At 43.5% G+C, this 22,103-nt stretch overlaps 1 protein-coding gene across 6 annotated transcripts in view; it reads left to right on the forward strand.

The window, feature by feature from the left end:
- The window catches only part of TOM1L2 (target of myb1 like 2 membrane trafficking protein), a 501,785-nt gene that overhangs the window by 400,465 nt on the left and 79,217 nt on the right, over positions 1 to 22,103 (forward strand). For all 6 annotated transcript variants that reach the window (XM_078665196.1, XM_078665195.1, XM_078665198.1 and 3 more), the window contains exons 9-11: positions 2,785 to 2,830; positions 3,643 to 3,799; positions 21,035 to 21,152. In XM_078665196.1, coding sequence (XP_078521322.1) covers positions 2,785 to 2,830; positions 3,643 to 3,799; positions 21,035 to 21,152 — 321 coding nt within the window. The remainder of the gene's footprint in view (positions 1 to 2,784; positions 2,831 to 3,642; positions 3,800 to 21,034; positions 21,153 to 22,103) is intronic.

A 22,103-nucleotide genomic window follows, 5' to 3' on the forward strand; every position in this document is an offset into this window, starting at 1 on the left:
TTATCATAGATTATTAATTGTTGCACCTTCTAACTTGATACGATAAGTACATTTCTCTTTTTAAAATGTAAAACATGTAACGTTGTATTTTCTTTTCTTTGTGCTTTTATGATTGTTTTATGAAGCAACCGAATAAAGCATTCTGGACTTGGACTTGGGTCCAGATTTTTCACACACAAAACATATAAATTCAGCTTCTATAGTTAGTTATGTCAAGTGCTATAATTTGTGCCCTACGGTAACTATAACTTGCACCCTTGCAATGCACTGTAAATTACCCCACAAATTACATCACTGATGACATAGTCTGTGACATTATTGATAATATCAGTGCAATATTTGCTGTAAAATTATTGATGAGAAAACTGTGCATGGCAGGGGTGCGAATTATAGTTACCTTAGGACACAAGTTATAGTTTCTTGAGATAACTCTTAACTATAACAACTGAATTTCTATGGATTTGTGGTGTAAAATCGGAACCTTACTATAACGTCCCTGGATCCTTTTTATTCCATTGGCAGTCCCTCCTGGGTAGTTATAGTTAGGAGCACATTTCCATAGGGAAAGCATTTTTCGGATTGCCAAGAACTTTGTGACTGTTTGACCAATCTTCACAAAACGTTCCCCAAAAAAGTCTCATCCACCTCAGCTTCTTCCTGGAAAGTTTTAGTGTGATCTATCAATCAGGGGCCAAGAAAAAGAAGGTGGGGGAGTCCCTAAATCTATTTTTTGCTGAAAGGAGTTACTGCAAATTTACCAGAAAGCTCGATCTGGATCCAGAAAGTGTTTTTTCTGTGAGTTGGTGTAAATCCATTCAGCAGTTTTTAAAGAATTTAAGGGTTAAAACGTATAGATACATCATGCTGCAGAGAAACCGCATAGCTAACAGTTCTTGAGATAAGATCTGTTTGACTGCCACCGCTTCAACAAAGATGTGATGGCAGCTATTTTAGAACTAAGGACTCAATCCTGAAAATAAGTGTGAAAAACCTTTAGGGGCAAGGTAGGGATATCCTGCCACCTCCCTTCTTACCCACGGTAATTTGCTGCTCTGGAGAGTGAGAACAAAGCAAAACCAAAGGGGATGATGGACGGAGTGTTGAACATTGCAAGCACTCACCTCCAGTCAACTAATCTGGGTTTAATCTATCATCATTCTTTAGCTCACTCCGCCACCCCAGTTCAGACATGGCCATATGCAAATCGGTCAGACCCTGTGCCTCACGCGAATAGTCCAGCCCGAACTGCCAAGCCATGTCTTCCTTGGACCGGAAACAAGCATCATTGGACCGGTTTTGGGTTCATAACCCTCATCAGCCAGACTATCTTGTATCCAGTGGCAAAGTGAGCAAGGGACCCACGTCTGGGCATACCCTGCCAACTTAGGGCGAACAAAGCAAAACCAAAAGGAATGATGGGCGGAGTGTTGAACATTGCAAGCACTCACCCCCAGTCAACTGATCTGGGTTTAATCCATCATCATTCTTTAGCTCATTCCGCCACCCCAGTTCAGACATGGCCATATGCAAATCAGTCTGACCCTGTGCCTCATGGGAACAGTCCAGCCCGATTTGCCAAGCCATGTCTTCCCTGGCCTGGAAACAAGCATCCTGGAGCCGTTTTCCGGTTCATAACCCTCATCAGCCAGGCTATCTTGAATCCAGTGGCAAAGTGAGTAAGGGACCCACGTCTGGGTATACCCTGCCAACTTAGGGCGAAGAAAGCAAAACCAAAGGGCACATGCACTGCCCACACTCCCAGGCATGAAACCCAACTTTGCCTGGGCTGGGGCAGTGAAAAATGCCGTTCCCATCTGAGCAGGGTCAAAGTTACTGAGTACCACAATGGGTGCTGGCTCAGGAACTCGCTAGAGCTGCAGGTGCCTTCCCCGCACCGCCAGTATTTTTCTGCATGCAGGAGCTCCGGGTGGTCACCACCAGAGCACCCATTTATAAAACAAAATGTTTTAATGGTCAGCGCCTGTCATGGTGGTGGCTGGGGAGCCGGCTACGGGGGTCTTGGGCAGGGTGGATACCAGGGCACCCATTTAAAACATTTTTAAACAATTGCTGGCTCGCACCACGGTGACGGCTGAAGGTCCGGCAGAGGCTTTGTGCCCAACCTGACATCATGCATGGCGATGGTCATCTTACTTTACATTTAACAAAACTTGGAAATTCACTAAAAGCAACGGTTAAAGTGACGTTATAGTTAAGAATTGTAATAATATGTTCATTTACATTTATTAAAACCTTCGAAATCCAATAAATAAAACAAAGTTTAAAGGGACGTTATGGTTAGGTGAAAATATCAGTAAAAACATTCTATTTTAAACTAACAAAACCACTGAAATTCACCAGTTATAGTTTTCTCAAGGCTAAATACCTCCTATATTACGCACGTATGACTTGTTCTATGACATCATTGATAACATCACGGCAACATCTGAAATGATATTATTGATTACAATACTGTGCATGGCGGGGGCTTGAGCTGCAATTACTTTAGGGTATGAGTTGTAGTTACTTTTGAGATAACTATAAGTGGTGAATATCAGTGGTCTTTTAGCTTAAAATATCTTTTAACTGACATTTTCACCTATAACATCCCTTGAACCTTTTATTTGTATTTTTTTTATTGAGAATATTTAAAGAACTTTGTTTCACCTTGAAATGTTATTGTTCTCAAAACATTTATTTTTTAAGCCTGGCTGTGATGCTGGAATCTGGAGGCACCATGAACAGATAGACATATCTTTCACATATTATTTCTCTCATTCCCAGGTTTGAACGGTACAGATCGGGCCGCGCTGCACAGACTGCTAACGGGGTAGGTATATCCATACGAGTCCTACATATGATGATGACTTGACATGTCTGGCAATAAGATTTCAAATTTCTTCCCATAGAAAATGAGATGCCTAGAAATTTGTGATACTAAGAATACAAAAGTAAATGTATAGATAGCTGCATTTTTCCTCTATAACATTTCTTCCTGGTGTTTAATTTGTGCACTCCCTTAGGGCTCACACCTTCCAGACATTTGTTATGAATTTAATCAAACACCATATTTTATGGTGTGACGAAGCGGGAGTTCATCAAAAAGCTTTGGATAGTTTGCTCAAAGGATCTTTAATGGAAGTCTGAAGCCTCAGTCTATATCTGTCACAGGTATACCTTATTCCAGTCCTGCCTTTGGTACCTGTTACTGAGGCGGCTGCGTTAAAGTTCCTATTAAGATTGCTGGAGTACTTTGTAAAAGTTTCGTGGGGCCCCTTAACCACAATGTGCTGCAGAGTAAATATAGTAAATGCTTTTTCATTGCTCCAGCTGTAGTTGAAGCTCTTTTCAATCAGTAGGCATTGATTTTTCAGGCATCACTTTGTATGCATCTTCAATAAAAGTGTTAATTGACAATGCTTGTTTTATCTGTGCATCCACTGTAAATGATGCTTGGGTATGGAAATTTAAAAAAAATTGCAAAACAAATTAACTTAAATATAGATGGTTGCTCACAATATAAGCAAAAGGTGGGTTTTTGTGCACAGGCAACTGTGAGCGCACTGGGCCCTTGTTCTTTGTGATATGCCTCGCTGCATGAGAACTGTACATGTATGTAGTTGTCTTTCTTTTTCTTGGCAGGTAATGAACGATGTGAATGAGGATAATTTAATAGATTTGGGGCCAGGATCCCCTGCAGTTGTCAGCCCTATGGTTGCTACCACGGCCCCAGGTTCAGTCAGCCCCATGAGGAGTAGCACGCCCCCTGCTGTTCTCTCAACTCAGCTTGCTGGTCTTGGTATGTTTTTATGTTTTAAGCTTTAAAATATTGTCAAACATCACTCCTCCAACCTTATTCATCAGTTACTTTTTTTATTTATTTTTTCGATGCTTTTTACGCCTCATTTCTCAGATGAGTCTGTGTTGTTTTTGATTGAGGCATGTGAGCTGTAGATCACATGCTTTGCATAGTCATGCCGTCAAGTGTTATGTCCAGATGTTTGCAAGTTATTTTTCTTCAAAGAAGTATGTAGTGATGAAGGTCCACTCAGGAAGGTAGTATTTCAAGATGATTTATTACATGAAGATAACAGGTTGCAAGGTACAGGACATCATGTAGATATGTGGTAGATCAGAGCCCCACCAGGAGCTGCCTATCAGCTGCTCAGCCCATGACCAACTGTCACTCTGCCTCTCACCGTCCCAACATTCTGAGGCATCATCAGACTCCAACATTCCAATGAGTCGGAGCACAGACACTGGCTGAGCAGAGAAGGTAAAACACCTTACAATAAATATGCAGGATACTACATAGTCTTTTGAGTCACGAGGTAGGTGACTCCTCCTTTCAGTGATGGTGCGCATGGGCATCGACTCCATTGTTAGGTCGTTTTTTTCTACCATCAGTTCGGATTTGTATTGCTGCGTTCCGGTTTGAAATCATTCTTCGGGTTCCCCTTAGTGCGCAATCCACTCTACCCGCTTCGGTATTGTTTCGAGCGTGTATCCCACTTCTCCGCGTATCGTATCATTCGAGGAAAATCTCAATTTCGCTCAGAAAACTCTGGGAAGGCTGTCCGGCCTAACCGAGTCAGTCCACCTCGTTGTAGATGGAACTGGCTCCATTCAAATTTTGTCCTCGTGCCACACGAAGTATCCTCGCACAGACTCTCACAAATTGTGCAACTGGTGCTTGTCTCCTGAGCCCAACGAACAGGAGTGTGACGTGTGCAAATCGTTTCGATAGAAGAAAACGCTCCGAGGTCATCAGGTTTGACGTCGCGAAATGCAGAGCCAAAACGTCAAATACACGCCGGACATCTTTGGGGAAGGATCGCGCACGAATTCGATGCAAAGGGGCCAGGGAAGAACAAGAAGAACATGTGTCTACTCTTCAATTGGACTCCCAGATGGAAGACGACTTACCGCAAGGTCAACATCCTGCGAGTACCGAACACCCCATGCCCCAAAATCCCATTCAGGCCAAGCAAAAGGCTTCAGTTACACCACCCACCCACCCTTTGGGCCACGGTCAGCACAGAGAAGAGGTTGCTGATGCTCCACCTTCCGGCTTGGCACCAAAACACGGCGCTAAGCCTTCCGGCTTAAGATCGAGTTGGCCAGAGTCCGGCCCGGAGCTGAAACCTTCAGGCTCGAAGCCGAAAATTGTTTCAGAGCCTAAATCCTTGACACCGAAATCAAAGACTACTTCGGAACCAAAACCTTCCATGCCGAAAAGTCATTCCACCCCGGCACCAAAGTCCTCGGTGTTGAAACCGAAAAATATTCCTCCACCCAAATCGGACCCAAAACAAAAGGAACTTTATATTAATCCCGATACAGGACATGTTCTTACTAAACTGCCTCAGAGGACACACATTATCAAATTCCCTTGAAGAGGAAGAATGTTGGTACTAACCCCTCTCCTCCTCCTCCTCCTCCTCCAACACGTTCCCCACCATTGGAACATTTACTTATTACAACAACTAACTCTCCACCACCGCAACCTGATGACGATGATGATAGAGATGGGGGACACAATATTTTACCGGTAGATCCCTGGAAGGACTACAACACTGATTCACCCACAGACAGCGACCCAGACCTTTACCCTGCAAAGCCTTCCCCTCCTGACGACCATGTAGGATATCTAGAATTACTTGCTAGAGCTGCAGAATATCATGGGGTACAGTTACACACGGAATCCCTAGAGGAAGTTCTCTTATTTGAAACGTTCAGTAACGCATAAAGATCTATTCAGACTCTCCCTATGCTCAAAGGTATGATGAGACATGCCAATGATGTATTCAAAGACCCTGTGCATGCTCGTATTCTCACCCCCAGAATAGACAAAAAATATAAGCCTGCTCAGTCTGATCCAGATTTTTATTAAAGGGCAGTTACCACTAGACTCTTTGGTTGTCTTGAATGCCTGTAAACGGGCCAATTCACAAACTTCAGGGGATGCCCGTCCTCCCCTCCAGGTCAGACAGTCAAAGCCACTGGAGTCATGCTATCCTGGCTGAAGACGGCTGATAGCCAGAAACCGGTCCTAGGATGCTTGATTCCGGTCCAAAGAAGATATGGCTTGGCAGTTCGGACTGGACTGTTCCCATGAGGCACAGGGTCAAGACTGATTTGCATATGGCCATGTCTGAACTGGGGTGGCTTGGTGAGCAAAATATTGATGGATTAAACCCAGATCTGTGACTGGGGGTGAATGTTTTGCATTGTGAAACATTCCGTCCATCATCTTGTGTTTTGCTGTTAACCCTATGTGGGAAGGGTATGCCCAGACGTGGGTCCCGTGCTCACCAAGCCACTGGAGTCAAGCTATCCTGGCTGAAGACGGCTGATATCCAGAAACCGGTCCTAGGATGCTTGATTCCGGTCCAGGGAATACATGGCTTGGCATTTTGGGCTGGACTGTTCCCATGAGGCACAGGGTCAAGACTGATATGCATATGGCCATGTCTAAACTGGGGTGGCTTGGTGAGCAAAATAACGATGGATTAAACCCAGATCTGTGACTGGGGGTGAATGTTTTGCCATTGTGCAACATTCCGTCCATCATCTTGTGTGTTTTGCCAGTCAAAATGAGACGCCTCTGGTAACAGAGTGGCGGCCCAAGCAGCAAATCATTGGCGCATTGCCAAAACCCAAACCCTACTAACCTGGTATGATAGAGCACACTGGGACGAAATAGAGCAATTGCTCCAATATCTCCCAGATGAGCAGAAAGCTAAAGCTCAAGATATAGTGCAGGAAGGGAAGCTCATCTCCAATTCGTCTATTAGATGTGCTTTTGATGCTGCTGACACCGCAGCTAATGTGTTACTAAGGAGGCACGCGTGTTTAAGAATTTCTAGTTTTAAACCTAAAGTCCAACAATCGCATTTTAAATAGTCCATTTGACAAGGAGCATCTCTTCGGGTCCAAAGTAGATAAGTTATTGGAGAAAATGATCCTGGCTCCTTTTGTCACTCCTTCTATCGGTAGGGGTAGACGATCATGTCCTCAGTCAATACTGCTGCCTCGTACAAAGGCAACAATCATTCCTCCTCTTCAAGATGCTTCTTTAGAGAAGGATACCGAGCTAACAACGACAAAGGTAGGGGCAAAGGTTCCACACCACGTAATTCCCCTTCCCCTAACAAGCAGTGACGTGCCTACTCTTCCCCCTGCTCATTTAACACCTGTCGGGGGACGACTTATACAATTCCTCCCCATTTGGCAATCCATAACCACAGACAAATGGGTGTCAGGAATTATCCAACATGGTTATTGTGTGGAGCTTACCAACAATCCTTCAAACATTCCACCACAATCTCACAAAATGTCACCAGAACATTTACACCTACTTAAACAGGAATTCCAGTCTCTCCTATCAAAAGGAGCCATAAACCCTTTACCGTTAAAATATCAAGGGTCAGGCGTGTACTCCCTGTATTTTCTAATTTCCAAAAAGGACGGCTGCTTGAGACCTATTCTGGACCTCAGAGAACTAAATCACTACACACTTTCAGAGCATCTCCACATGGTGGCACTTCAACAAGTGCTCCCACTTCTACAGCAGGGTGACTTTATGTCTACTCTAGATTTAAAGGACGCATATTTCCACATTCCAATTCATCCCGCTCATCGCAAATACCTCAGATTCATGATACCCGGTCATCATTACCAATTCAAAGTACTACCTTTTGGAGTCACCATTGCTCCCAGCATATTTACCAAATGCCTGGCAGTAGTCGCAGTCCATCTGAGAAGACAGCACACCCATGTCTTCCAATACCTGAACAACTGGCTCATCAAAACCAGCACTTACCAAAAGTGTCTCCAATACACTCAAGCCACTATCTACTTACTACACCAACTAGGGTTTACAATGAATGCGTTGAAGTCTCATCTACAGCCTTCCAACACATAAACTTATCTGGGAGCCACCATAGTCGCTCAAAGAGTTCTAGCCTCTCCGAATGCAGCCAAAATATTCAGTATTCAGTCCCTTCTCACTCAGTCTCAGCCCAACCAATCATTACCAACAAGAGTATTCATGCAACTGCTAGGGATGATGGCATCGTGCATCATAATTGTTCCCCACGCAACACTTCACATGCGTCCCCTTCAAGAATGCTTAGCAAGACAGTGGAACCAGTTGCAGGGTCAGTTGACCGATCTAGTGTTGGTAGATGGCCGCACCCATTGCTCTCTGCATTGATGGAACCCACAAAATGTATCCAAAGGGCCTACCTTCATCGACCTTATTCCTCAGACAGTGCTAACAGCAGACGCATTGTTCACTGGTTGTGGTTCTTACTTTCACAATCATACAATCCATGGGTTGTGGAGTCTAAAGTACAGGAGTCTCCATATAAATCACCTAGAGTTACTAGCAGTGTTTCCAGCGCTCAGAGCTTTTCATATTCACCTCATAGGCAAAGCTGTCATAGTCAGTACAACCAACATGACAGCTATGTAGTATATACAGAATCATGTAGACACACACTCTCTCCAACTGTCACACCTAGCACAAGCCATTTGGAAATAGGCTTTGCACCATAAGATTTATCTCCTGGCAGAACATCTTCCAGGAGTAAACAATCAGATTGCAGACCTTCTCAGTAGACAGAGACTGCTAATCCGTGAGTGGGAACTTCATCCCCAGATTCTCCTCACCCACTTCCAAGAATGGGGATTTCCTCATATATACCTGTTCACCACAGCTCAAAACGTAAAATGCCCAAGCTTCGCCTCCAGGTTCCCAACCCCGCTCTCCAAAGGCAATGCCCTATGAATGAACTGGTCAGGGATATTTGCCTATGCTTTTCTGCCTCGCCCACCCATTCCGCTGCTAGTTCGGAAGCTCAGACAAACATCCCTCGAACTGATTTTCATAGTTCCCACATGGGCACATCAACCTTGATTCACCATCCTGTTGGAGCTCTCAGTAGTTCCACACCAAAAGCTGCATCTCAACTCCAGTCTCCTCACTCAGCGCCAAGGAGAATTCAGGCATCCAAATCCCAAAGAACTCAACCTAGCGATTTGGCTCCTTCAGTCATAGAGTTTGGTTATTTACAATTACCACCAGGCTGTATGAATATCCTAAAAGAGGCTAGCAAACCTACTACTAGGGAATGTAATGCAGCAAAGTGGAAACGGTTTGTTATCTTATGCAACAATAACATGAATCCCCTTGATGCTTTGGTGTAAAACATCATCTGTTATCTCTTACTTTTACAACAATCTGGACTATCCTACACATCCATTCGCTTGCATCTAGCAGCAGTAGCTGCATACTTACAAAACAGACAACACTTCTCTCTATTGAGAGTACCAGTGATTAAAGCCTTTATGGAAGGATTAAAAAGGGTGATATCACAAAGAGTCTCACCTGCACGAGTATGAAACTTATACATAGTCCTTACAAGGCTAATGGGTCCACCATTTGAACCAATGCACAGGTGTCAATTACAATTCCTCTCATGGAAGTTTGCTTTTCTCATTGCAATCCCTTCACTAAGGAGAGTTGGTGAACTTCAGGCATTAACTATACAAGAGCCTTTCTTTCAGCTTCACAAAGACAGAGTGGTTCTTCAAACCAATCCCAAATTTCTTCCTAAAGTAGTTTCTGCTTTTCATATCAAACAATCAGTTGAGTTACCAGTGTTCTTTCCTCAACCTGATTCTGTAGCAGAACAAGCTCTACACACTCTAGATGTTAGAAGAGCTCTACTATATTATGTGGAAAGATTAAAAGAATTTCGCAAGACAAACTAGCTTTTTGTTGCTTTTTCGCCACCACACAAAGGCAATCCCATATCTAAATCAGGTATTGCAAGAAGGATCGTGAAGTATATCCAAACATGTTATGTGAAAGCGAAAAGAACTTTGATAATACCCCCTGGAGCACATTCCACCCGCAAAATAGGGGCTACTATGGCCTTCTTAGGGAATATTCCCCTAGCTGACGTCTGTAAGGCAGCAACATGGTTTACTTTGCACACATTCACCAACCACTATTGTGTAGATGTGTTAGTGAGGAAACAAGCTAATGTAGGCCAGGCAGTACTTAAAACACTTTTTCAAACAACTGCAACAGCTACTGGTTAGCCACCGCTTTGGGAGACTACTGCCGTATAGTCTATACAAAGCATGTGATCTACAGCTCACATGCCTTGAACGTATATTACTTACCCAGTTAGCATCTGTTCTTGCCAAGTATAGCTGTAGATTTGCATGTGCCCACCCGCCTCCACAGGGTACCTATAGTTGTTGCAGTTTCTTACTTTATATACATACGCATGGACATCTATTTTCCACACTTACTAACTCCATTCTCTATTCTACACTTACTAACTCCATTCTCACCCTCTGCGGGAAAACAATCTAACAATGGAGTTGATGCCCATGCACACTATCACCGAAAGGAGGAGTCACCTACCTCATGACTTGAAAGACTTAGAAGAAAAACAACTTGCAAACATCCAGACCGTTTTTTTTGTTTGTTTTTTTTTTTATCAAAGGAGGGACTAGAGAAGGACAATATTTAGCGGGGTCCAGTGTACAAGTCCAGCCAACTAGTAACACAAAGAGGGTACAAAGTTCCCCGGGAAGAGTGACAGAAGAAAAGTGCGTGTGCTGGAAAGTGGGGGGAATCCCCTTGTTGGAACTAAAACCCTCACACACCCAGCAAGCTAGGTGTCATGCTTCATCATATGGGTTCTGCTCCTCGTCAGACTGACGCTGCAATGTCTGACGGGCTCCCGAAACCGGGGCTCTTTATCGGAGATCTTTTGTTCCGGCCATATGGTGCATGCGTGTGAGAGGGCGGGGAAGTGTGGTTGTGGCGTGCACCGGTGAAGTTAAAAAAGGTAGGTCAATCCACAATTTAATTTATTCACGTGGTAGACTCCCTTGGTTAAAAGGTGGGAGGGGAGATAAATGCCCTGGAACTATCCGAGTATGTTAACTACTACCCTCTAGTTAGGTCTACATGTTTCTTGCCGTGATGGCAATTCCTCAGGACCTCAGTCAATAGTACCACACAGTGAAAAGATTATTAAAACTTGCGATATGGTATACAACCTTCTTTGGTCGGTAATACCGGAGCGCAGGCCGATTGGTCCTGCTGAAGTATTGCGACCTGTAAGAATAAAGACAATTCACAGGACAGCAAAGTGAATGCAACATTCCCATATAGTAGGTTCGCACAAGTACAATCCAAAAACACACACAAAACAGGGTGAAGGGTTAAAACCGAACAGATAGCATAGTCAGGTGATAATTGTCTCAAACAATCATCTAGCTTATGTAGAATCATACAACAGTATGTTTGGAAGAAGCAAAGGTACTGTACAAATGGAGAGGACCGGGTTAAAAATGCTTACCCCAGAAAAATCACTAAGGTACCTCGCAGTCTGCTCCCGTGGGACCGGCTGTCAAGGTATGGTACCTGGTAGGGGGAATTATAATAGGTGATGTGTGATATCATCATGGTTGAATGGTCAAAGTTGACCATTCAACCATGATGATATCACACATCACCTATTATAATTCCCCCTACCAGGTACCATACCTTGACAGCCGGTCCCACGGGAGCAGACTGCGAGGTACCTTAGTGATTTTTCTGGGGTAAGCATTTTTAACCCGGTCCTCTCCATTTGTACAGTACCTTTGCTTCTTCCAAACATACTGTTGTATGATTCTACATAAGCTAGATGATTGTTTGAGACAATTATCACCTGACTATGCTATCTGTTCGGTTTTAACCCTTCACCCTGTTTTGTGTGTGTCTTTGGATTGTACTTGTGCGAACCTACTATATGGGGAATGTTGCATTCACTTTGCTGTCCTGTGAATTGTCTTTATTCTTACAGGTCGCAATACTTCAGCAGGACCAATCGGCCTGCGCTCCGGTATTACCGACCAAAGAAGGTTGTATACCATATCGCAAGTTTTAATAATCTTTTTACTGTGTGGTACTATTGACTGAGGTCCTAAAGGAATTGCCATCACGGCAAGAAACATGTCGACCTAACTAGAGGGTAGTAGTTAACATGCTCGGATAGTTCCAGGGCATTTATCTCCCCTCCCACCTTTTAACCAAGGGAGTCTACCACGTAAATAAATTAAATTGTGGATTGACCTACCTTTTTTAACTTCACCGTTGCACACCACGACCACACTTCCCCGCCCTCTCACACGCATGCACCATATGGCCGGAACAAAAGATCTCCGATAAAGAGCCCCGGTTTCGGGAGCCCGTCAGACATTGCAGCGCCAGTCTGACGAGGAGCAGAACCCATATGATGAAGCATGACAACTAGCTTGCTGGGTATGTGAGGGTTTTAGTTCCAACAAGGGGATTCCCCCCACTTTCCAGCACACGCACTTTTCTTCTGTCACTCTTCCCGGGGAACTTTGTACCCTCTTTGTGTTACTAAACATCCAGACCCAACACTAGATGGCAGGAGTATGCAAAGCATGTGAATCCACAAGAACAGATGCTTACTGGGTAAGTAACATTACCCATCACCAATCCTGGTTACCGAGACGTACAGCAGTGAAGCTTAAAGGGAAACGTAGGCATACAACCTGGGATATAAATATGAAACATTTGCTTTCATCTAAGCCACACAAAAAAGATCTCAGTGGACTTTGTCATATCAACAGTTCTTCTTGGAGTCAAGAGTCATGCTACCCTGATTCCTCACTCTGCACATTCAGAGGGTTCTTATTACAGAAGCATATTTCACTGGTGTATGTGCTTCTGAAACTCTTTGTGGCTGCTGTGGCTTCCTACAAGTTACTTCTTGACTTTCTATGCTAACATCCAGGCTGCATCCTAATATGTGATAAGGGTAGAATTATTCCTAGAAGATGATCATGGCAGGCCTTGAAAAGTATGTCTTAAAGCGGACCCTTTCCTCCACTCTTAAAGCTCTTGCCATTGATAATCTGATCTTTTCTATTGGGCATCATTGTGTGCGAAGGATAGCGCCCCTGCCACAGTAGGTGCTGCATGGTATGTTTTTTACTTGCAGGGCATGCAGTATTCGTTGATTTACCTCTGTCTGTGGGTGAAAGAGGAGAGACTGAAGTGGAAATGAGATCCAGAAAGTAACCCAACCAATTCATTCTGTATGTTGTCAGGTGGCACCATGTAGCATCACCTTGATCTTTTACTGCTCTGGAAAGTGATAGAGCGGGCATGCATACAGGTGCCACCACTGCATGCTGGCGTCAGTTCTCTCCTTCCGCACCCTTCGATGGGATCCAGAGATCTGCCACTGATAACTTTCAGCGGTACAAAAGGGGGTGGTAATAGACGGAGCATCTGAACCAATCAAACACTCACACCCAGTCAAAAGATCTGGGTTTAATCCATCACCGTTCTTTAGCCCACTCTGCCACCCCAGTTCAGACATGGCTATATGCAAATCAGTCTGACCCTGTGCCTCATGGGAACAGTCCAGCCCGAACTGCCAAGCCATGCCTTCCCTGGACCGGAAACAAGCTTCCGAGGATTACCGCACTTAAGCTTTGCTGCTGCAGCAGCAAGCACATTTCATAAACTGATAATTTACACAATAGTGGCTGGGTTATTCTTGCGCAGCACCAAACAGCATAGTATTCTCCAAGTAAGTGGCTCAAGGGAACAAGGGAAAAACGGCCACTCACGTCCCCAAAGCTTCTCTGCAGGCAGAGAGTATAATGAAAAGGTAAATAGTCCTCAAGCACAAGCAAACAATTTCCAGTATTCAGAAGAAAAGATAAATCAGATCAAATTCTTTCCTTTGTAAAGTTCATAAACCAGTTCTTTTTATTTTCTTTGTTCTTTATACATCGTGTTCTTCACCATATCCTCAATCTTCATAATCCAACAAGATGTAGCCAACAGAACAGAAACCAATGCCAACACGTGTTTCGTCACGGGCAACAATAACCCAATGACTTCTTCAGGGCAAAGATATTAATCTGCAGATATACAATAGTCCATTCCAAGAAGCAAGTGGTTCTCACATAAGTAGTATAAACTCTATATGTTTTCACAAATCTAAAGTTGTCCAGGAGAAATAGTAAATTCCAAATTTCTGGGAGAGTACTCCCTGCGCCATCTATCGGGTTCCAAATCGTAAAAAAAAAATTAGAATCCAATAGATGGCGCAGGGAGTACTCTCCCAAAAATTTTGAATTTACTATTTCTCCTGGACAACTTTAGATTTGTGAAAACATATAGAGTTTATGCTACTTATGTGAGAACCTCTCGCAGTGTGTTTACTTATGTACACTTCTGGTCGCAACACCGAACTGTCGGAAAGGACGTTTTTTTGTGTGTGCAATGTGCCTTCTTAAACTGAGTTCACGCCAGACGACTTTATGGAAGAGTTTAAGGACCTCGGCTTCCTATAGGCTAATGCCCACGCGTACTTCGTTCCGGGCTGTTTGGTAGCGGGGCTCAGCCCCACGTGGCCATTGTGGGGCTGTTTCTTCATTAAGCACCGAAGCATAGTTTCGTTTTTCACATAAGTATGGGACTGAAACCAGAACTGATAAAAAGCTACGATGATGGCAAGGGTCAATTGACAGTTATGTCTTCTTGATGTTTTTTTGTTTTGTTTGTCGATTACATGTTCTAGGTTCAGAGGTATCTTTTCCGACTGAATCCTCCATGTTGCATTTCAAGGCAGCTCCTTCACCAACGCGTCCCCGGGCCGCGCTGTGATTGGCTGCCGGCCCGGGACCTGACTTCTTCTTTTACGCTCAACTGCTCTCGCAATGTGTTTACTTATGTACACTTCTGGTCGCAACACCGAACTGTCGGAAAGGACGTTTTTTTGTGTGTTGCATTTCAAGGCATCTCCTTCACCAACGCGTAGCGCCTTCTTTCTCAGTCTTGTGCGGTTCCTAACGACTTAGCCCAGTCTACCGAGCCCCATAGTGTTCAAGGGTGTCGTTCACTCCGGTTCTTTAAACGGCAGGTCCCTCACCTCGCGTCAGCAGCGCTTATCTCTTCAATGACCCACGATTGCTGCTTGCAGGTTTTTACTGGTCCGCTTCTTGGTATTTATATTAAAACATGTAGACTAGGAGATGCTATCTTTCAATATAGACAATGTTTAAAATTAATTGCGTCATACTGGTAGGCGTATGTGCTCGAACAGCACTCTGTCAGTTGTCTCTGAATTCCACACCTGGAGTCGAGGGTCGGATTCACTAAGCCACACGCATCAAAAATCCCTCACTCTTTTAATCTCATTAACAAATTACACCTAAGTACGTGGGCTCCACGAAAATGTTTGCGATTTGAGTCTAAGCCAGTCGTGTGCGTTGTGGTGTTGAAACGGTTTTTGGGTGTGCTGGTCAGTTGCTTCACCTGGCCAAAATGAGGGAGAGTCCTGAAACATCCCTGTGTTAAAGAGCAAATGTGGTAAAGGAGTAAAGCATTTTATTCTAGGCAATAGGAAGCTGCATCTCGACCCAGGACTATTTCTAGGTCTGGCTACATGCATTCCTCATCAACGCCATTGTGGCATAACCTCGCTCCAAGTCTATGCATGGTCTGTCTCCAGTCCTGAATTGTTCCCCCATCAAAACAATCCTTTCAGGTGTTAGTCAAATTAGTTCAATTGATGTAAAACAACTACCATACCCAGAAAGCTTTGGATTCTAGGAAAATCAGGGTCTAGAAACAGTGTATGTAATGACCAAAACCTAGGTAATCACTCTAGAGGGCTCTGAATCAAACCCAGGGCTTTAAGTGGGCCAGGTCTTACCTGGTCTGAGCACCAGCAGTTTTTTTTAAAGGGGGCCTCGAAACGGGTCTTTATTGGGATTTGTTTTGTGCCCTGGCACAAGCGGTCCGTGTTTTTTCGGGACTGCAATGACAGAAGGCACATCGATGTGCGCTGCTCCCTTCTCACTAGTGGAGAAGTTGCGGCACGACGTCATGCCAGGTGAGCTTTGTAGGGGAAGGGAAATCCTTTAAAGAGAGTAATTTTCTCTATGGTTTTCCCTTCTCTTTTTGAAACTCAGGAGCAGCAACATTGTAGTCGTGTCACCAGGGCTGTAAGTGGAAGCTTTTTCAATATTAAATGCAACAAGCCAGAGTTGCTGCTTATTTATCTTGTGCAACTAACAACCATTGATAAAGCCAATAGTCCTGACTTGTTGTAGCAGGTATGATGTCACTCGCTGTTTCATATATCTGGATGCAATGACAGAAACGGCAAAATACAAGTTGGGCGGCACACTATGCTTAGCACAGATTTTAGGCTTGTGTTTTTAAGCCACATCCTTAATTACATTTGCTACGCCCCTTTGAGCCCCCACCTCCCGTTTTTTCATCTCACTTAAACCCCTGGTTAATCCCCTTCAGCAATTAGTCGGTTTTGGTCAGCTGCAATCAGTAATTATTGAAGAAAGTGTCAGTCACATTTTAGATAACAGTAGAGTAATATTTCGGACTGCCTCGAGCGCTTCCAATGGCCAGTGCATGTAGAAAGAAGCACATCATCCAATAAATGTCTTTGTGCACATAGAAGTATTCCACACTCCTTTTTTGCTGTTACACCAACGTTGATTTGGCACATAAATAGGATTTTGCTTCTAAATGTAATATTGTTATGTTTACTTTACACCAAATGTGATTTTACACCTAAATTTGATTTGTGCTGCTAAATGTTTTCTACCTTAATTCTTGTTGCACCTTGGGAGTTTTAGCACCTACATGTACTGTCAACCAGATGTGATGTCATATTGATGCACACAACTTACAACTAATGTGACCTCTTACTAATTTTTCTTTATCAGCATTCCATTTTTCCACGAGTGATTTTACTTCCAACGGAATTTTTTATCCTGAATATAATCGGTGCTCCTAAAATTGTTTCCAAACCCGTGCTGAGTTTGCACATAAATATGATTCCTTCTAATAAAGGATTTCCCCACTATTGATGATGCTGCAACAAGGATAACTTTTCAGATGTCATTGCACATAATTTAAACCAAACATGCCATATTACCATGCGTCTTCCTCTCTAGTAATTTTGCATGTACATGTGGTGCAAAACTCCAGTTGACTTTGGACCATGGGTTATTTTGTACATAAATGATTTACTCAAAAGTGCTGATGCTCCCACATTTGATACCACTACACAGCTTACTTTCGATTAATGTATGTTTGCATGTATACATGATGTGGGCTCTTAAAAATTGTCAACATTCATAGTGATTTTTGCACTTTGATATGATTTCAGTCAAATGGGGGGGGGGTCTTACTGATGTAACCTTTTATACGTAATGAACAATAGGCCACTACTCTCTGTCCTGAGTGATACTCCTGAATCTCACACTGGGCTCCATGTTTGTTTTAAAAGTTTTATTGAGGACATATGCTCCTCAACAGACACAGTTTTCTTCTTACACACAAAAGAACACCACTATCCCAGTTTATCACAACCATAAATGTGAACTCCACTTCACCCTAGATGAAAATGAAGGTCCTGATTAAAATCCTCCATAACTTCACCTTCACCAGATTATTTGATGCAGAGACAGTAGTAAATGTTTGTACAATGGATAGAAGCGTTAAAACTGATCGCATAACCACTATTCCTACTAACAACAAAATCAGTAGTAGGGGTGGGTGAAATATTCTGTTCTGCTAACGGAATTGTTGGAATTTTGTCGACTCCCTTCCCCTCTTCCCACCCCCCATCTCTTTGTGCACACCTCTCACTCTCTCTCTTTTAGCAAACTTCTCCTCTTCCCCTCCCCCTCCCTCTTTGAGCACCCCTCTCTTCTCCCCCCTCCACTCTTCCTCTGTCTGAGCACTCCTCTCCTCCCTACTCCTCTCTTTGGGCATCACTCTCTTTGAACACCCCTCTCCTTTTCCCCCTCTCTCTGAGCACTCCTCTCACCTCTCCCCCCTTACACTCTCCACTTCGCACCCCTCTCCTCTTCCCCCTCCCTCTCTTTGGGCACCCCTCTCCTCTTCCCCCTCCACCTCTCTCTTTGAGCACCACTATCTTTCCCCTCTCTTTGAAATAGGCGTGGCCTGTGTCATTGTAGGCGTGGCGTAAAACATAAACTACATTTCTGTGGTTTATAGTGTGCCATTCAACAGGTATTTTGGTTTCTCGCTGATCTGCTTTTGCATCCAGATATAGAACATAACAACTGACATACACATAAAACACCTCGCGGTGTCTAATTTCAGAGTGTACATGTAGTATGGTTCTCCTTAGGAAACAGCCAGACGAAGTGTAGATTTCCACAAATAAGTTTTTTTCAGTAACAGGACCCACGACAGCCATTCTTAATTTGTTGGCATTGGAGTTTTTATAGCGCCAACTACACTAAAACTCTGCTCTCAGTGTAAGTATACGTATGTGATCACCTCTTATTTAACTCGTTTGTCTCTACTGTACCCCCTCTTTTCTTCCCCGGGTGCATGCATGTGTAGCTCCTTGCAGCCCATTACTGTGAGGTCAGAGGAGGCTGCTCACTCTCTATAACTCTCTACTCTGTACTACTCTCACTCTCTACTACTCTCACTCTCTACTACTCACTCTTTACTACTCTCTACTACTCACTCACTACTCTCTACTACTTACTCCCTACTACTCACACTCTACTCACTACTACTCTCTCTTTACTACTCTCTCCTATGTACTACCCAAGCTATACTTCTCTCTACTACTCTATTACTTACACTCTACTACTCTCTACTACTCTCTACTACTCTTTACTACTCTTTACTACTATCTACTACTATCTACTACTCACTACTACTCTCTCTTTAATACTCTCTCCTACTCCCTCTACTACTCCCTAATCTGTACTACTCACGCTCTACTTCTCTCTACTACTCTCTCCCCAGTGCTGGTTATTGTTAGCAGTGCAAGCTGCGATGCACCTTTTGGGTAACACAAGTAATAATAACTTTCTTTAGAGTTTTGTGATTTAAAGGTGCTGGCACCACACCTCCTCACTGCCCCTCTCAGCGCAAATGCCTCCTTACTGCCCCTCTCAGTGCACAATACATTCTCGCATTTGCAAGAATAAACTATTGGCATTGTAAATAACAATGCCATTTATTTATCTGTTTTCAAAACCAACACGTAAATTAAAAAAAATTCGTTTACAATGCCAGTAGCTCAAACATTTGCAAAGGCGAGACCGTTGCATTGTAAATGCTTGTTTTTTGTTTTTGCACAAAGGCAGAGTGGTACAGTAGAGGACTTTGTCAATTTGGATGATCCTTTGTATTAAGATATGTTATGCAAAGAGCCCGCTGAAAGCCTGCAGCCCCATTCTATCAGATTCCAAACTGCAACAACTGTGTTGGCTGGGGAGTGCTGGTTCTGGACCTCTGCCAGGCTGCAACATGGGTGTTGATGAATATGTTCATGAAACACAACTGCATTGACAGCCAGGTCCATTGAGAAGAGCATTTTGCCTCCTCTGTCCTGCAAAACAAGGTGGTTTGAGTCCACTCCTGAGACCCTCCGCCTTTTGTAGGTGCTTATATGGTGTAGATTCTTAAGGTGAAGAATCTGCTGTTAGAAATATTTTTTAGAAGATCAAGTCAAGTAACTCACCTTTGTTAATTCCCTTTATGGTAGATACTCCATCTAAACTCCGATTCCTCAATGCCCTCCATCATCGTTCTGGTGAGTGGATATCCGCACAGCGTAATAAGGTCATACTTAGATTTCAGCATATTGTCATCAACAAATTGGTTACAGTGATCCGTGTGAGGGCACGAAGGAGTAAGATAAAGAAACTGACAGCATGCAGATGTGGCATCACTCAGTCACTTCTGGGGTAGTGCAAGATCACAGCAGGAATAGTGGTTAATTGGGACAGTGGTTTCTAGTACTCAACACCTGCGCTGAATTGTCAGCACTGGCACTTATGACAGTCTGCCACTTGGTGGTGCTTTCTGTCTAATTTAGATAAGAGCACATCAACAGTTGTTTATTAATTCAATATACATTACCAATAACTAATACCTGCCACACAAGCCATTCTTATAGCTTTGGGGGCCAGGGATTGTTTAAAATGTTACACATGTAATAGTGTGTTGTTAGTTGTTTTCACACTGTCCTTGGCAGCGCTGGCAGGGGCAACAGATGATGCAAGCTGCAGTGTCCTCCTGACAAGTACCCTGGCACTTATGTTTTTTGTTTTTTTTTTACAAATTAAGCGCGGTCAGAGCCTCACGTCTCTTCCAGTCAGAGTGTAGGAGTCTTTGCTGAGGGAATTTTCTCCATCCAGTCTGGCCCCTGGAATATTCTGAAAATGAGGAATCTGAGCTTGGATAGATTGTTCATCATAAAGAAAATTACCAAAGCAAAGTAACTTGATATCTGGGGTCAGAAGGGGGGCTGTTGGGTAAAAGTATGAGAATACCCACAACCTAACAGTTAGAAACTATGGAAGTAGGAGGGCCGATCTCGTGATCAGAGAGAAATTGGAGTATGACAATCAGTGCCCACAACCTGACAGTGAAACAACACAGGAGTATGGTGTGTTGCCCTACCCTTCTGACTTACAACTGTTTTCCTGTGGTATGGCCTCTGTAGCAGACTTGTTCTCTTTCTTCTTTGTTTTCCGTCAACTGATAAATTTTTCTCGGCAGTATCCCAGGTGGGTTTGATATGGTTGTGTGCATTATCATCTGGTCTTTCCCTGCATTGTTGTCAATGTTGAGGTACATGATATAACCTTGTGGAAGACTAAAACCGATTCAGGGAATTTTAACCTGAACCCAACTGTCCTACACATAATGGAGGCCCTAGTTATGCAAAAAAAAAAAAAAGTTTGTTGTTGAACATGAACGCTAGTCCAGATGCCTGCATTGCAGTACTTTTAGTGTTCGACTTTAATTGAACTATTCAGTCTTTAAAAGCTTTCCACTCAATGATCTTAAAGGTGCTGTTTGTGTTGCTATTGCAAGAGTTATATTTTGTGATCTTAGGTAAACAATAATGAATTACATGTTGTGAACTCTTTCTGATTGTAGAATTGGGTACAAATAGCGTCTCCGGGACTCTAAGTTCACTCCAGCACTGCAACCCTCGAGATGACTTTGACATGTTTGCACAAACAAGAACCAACTCCCTGGCCGACCAGCGAAAGAAGTAGGTGCTCAAGTAAAGGGACTGAGGGAAAGTCATGGGGATATGTTCTATTGTGTTAAGAAGCTTGTCTTTCAGAACAGTGATCTCTGTTGTCCCCTCTGAAGCCTGGTTTATTGCTGCTATTTCATATTCTGCTCAGAACAGGATGCTTCTGGTTGTGTTCTTCCATGTCGTCTTGTTTTCACCTATGAGCCGAATGGTGCTAATGACCCACTTGGCTGTCTGTCTTCCCATACTGAGCACTGACTATTGCTGTATATCATCCCTTCTGTGGATTTGCTTCCTTATGTTATGAGGAGTAAAATACTAAGCTGTCTGTGAACCATATTTAAAGGCCTACGCACATTGTTCTGCCACCAGAACAATTCCACTTTCTTTCATTGCCAGTAAAGTAGGATGCTGCCTAAGCTCCACTCTATGCCCCGTCTTCCTGCATCATCTTGAAATCTAAGGAGGGCTATCCATTGTGCAATTGAGCTTGCGATATGTTGATTGTTAGAAGAAACAAAATGAGTCGGCCTGTAGTCCCCTATGTATTAGTTTCTCTATTTTGTATGACAATAGAAATGTGGTTATTGAGTTCCCCTCCAGCACTGCTTCTTTATGAAGTTTTGAGACTTAAGGGGCGCAGGTTGTGGTCCTCTTAGCATGTCAGTCTGTTTCCCTGAGTGTCTGGATGTGTATGGCAGTGCTTGTGGTCCCTGCTAGATGACTCCAGCTGTTGTCTTGAGATGTGCAAGACATGATTGGTTATCATCTTTGTGTATGATCCTATAGTGTATTGAGCATCCAGGAATGCTGGGCATCTTCTGTTGTCCAGACATGCCTACAGTGCCTGCTTACTTTGCTTTACATGTCGCAAAACCTTGAAAACTGCACTGGGTAAAAACAAGGATTGGCAAATAAAAACCAAAGATAAGTTTAATGTTTGTATTTTCTGCTTCAGTATTT

This window comes from Lissotriton helveticus, chromosome 10 (genome assembly GCF_964261635.1).
Source record: "Lissotriton helveticus chromosome 10, aLisHel1.1, whole genome shotgun sequence".
NCBI classification, from domain to species: Eukaryota; Metazoa; Chordata; class Amphibia; order Caudata; family Salamandridae; genus Lissotriton; species Lissotriton helveticus.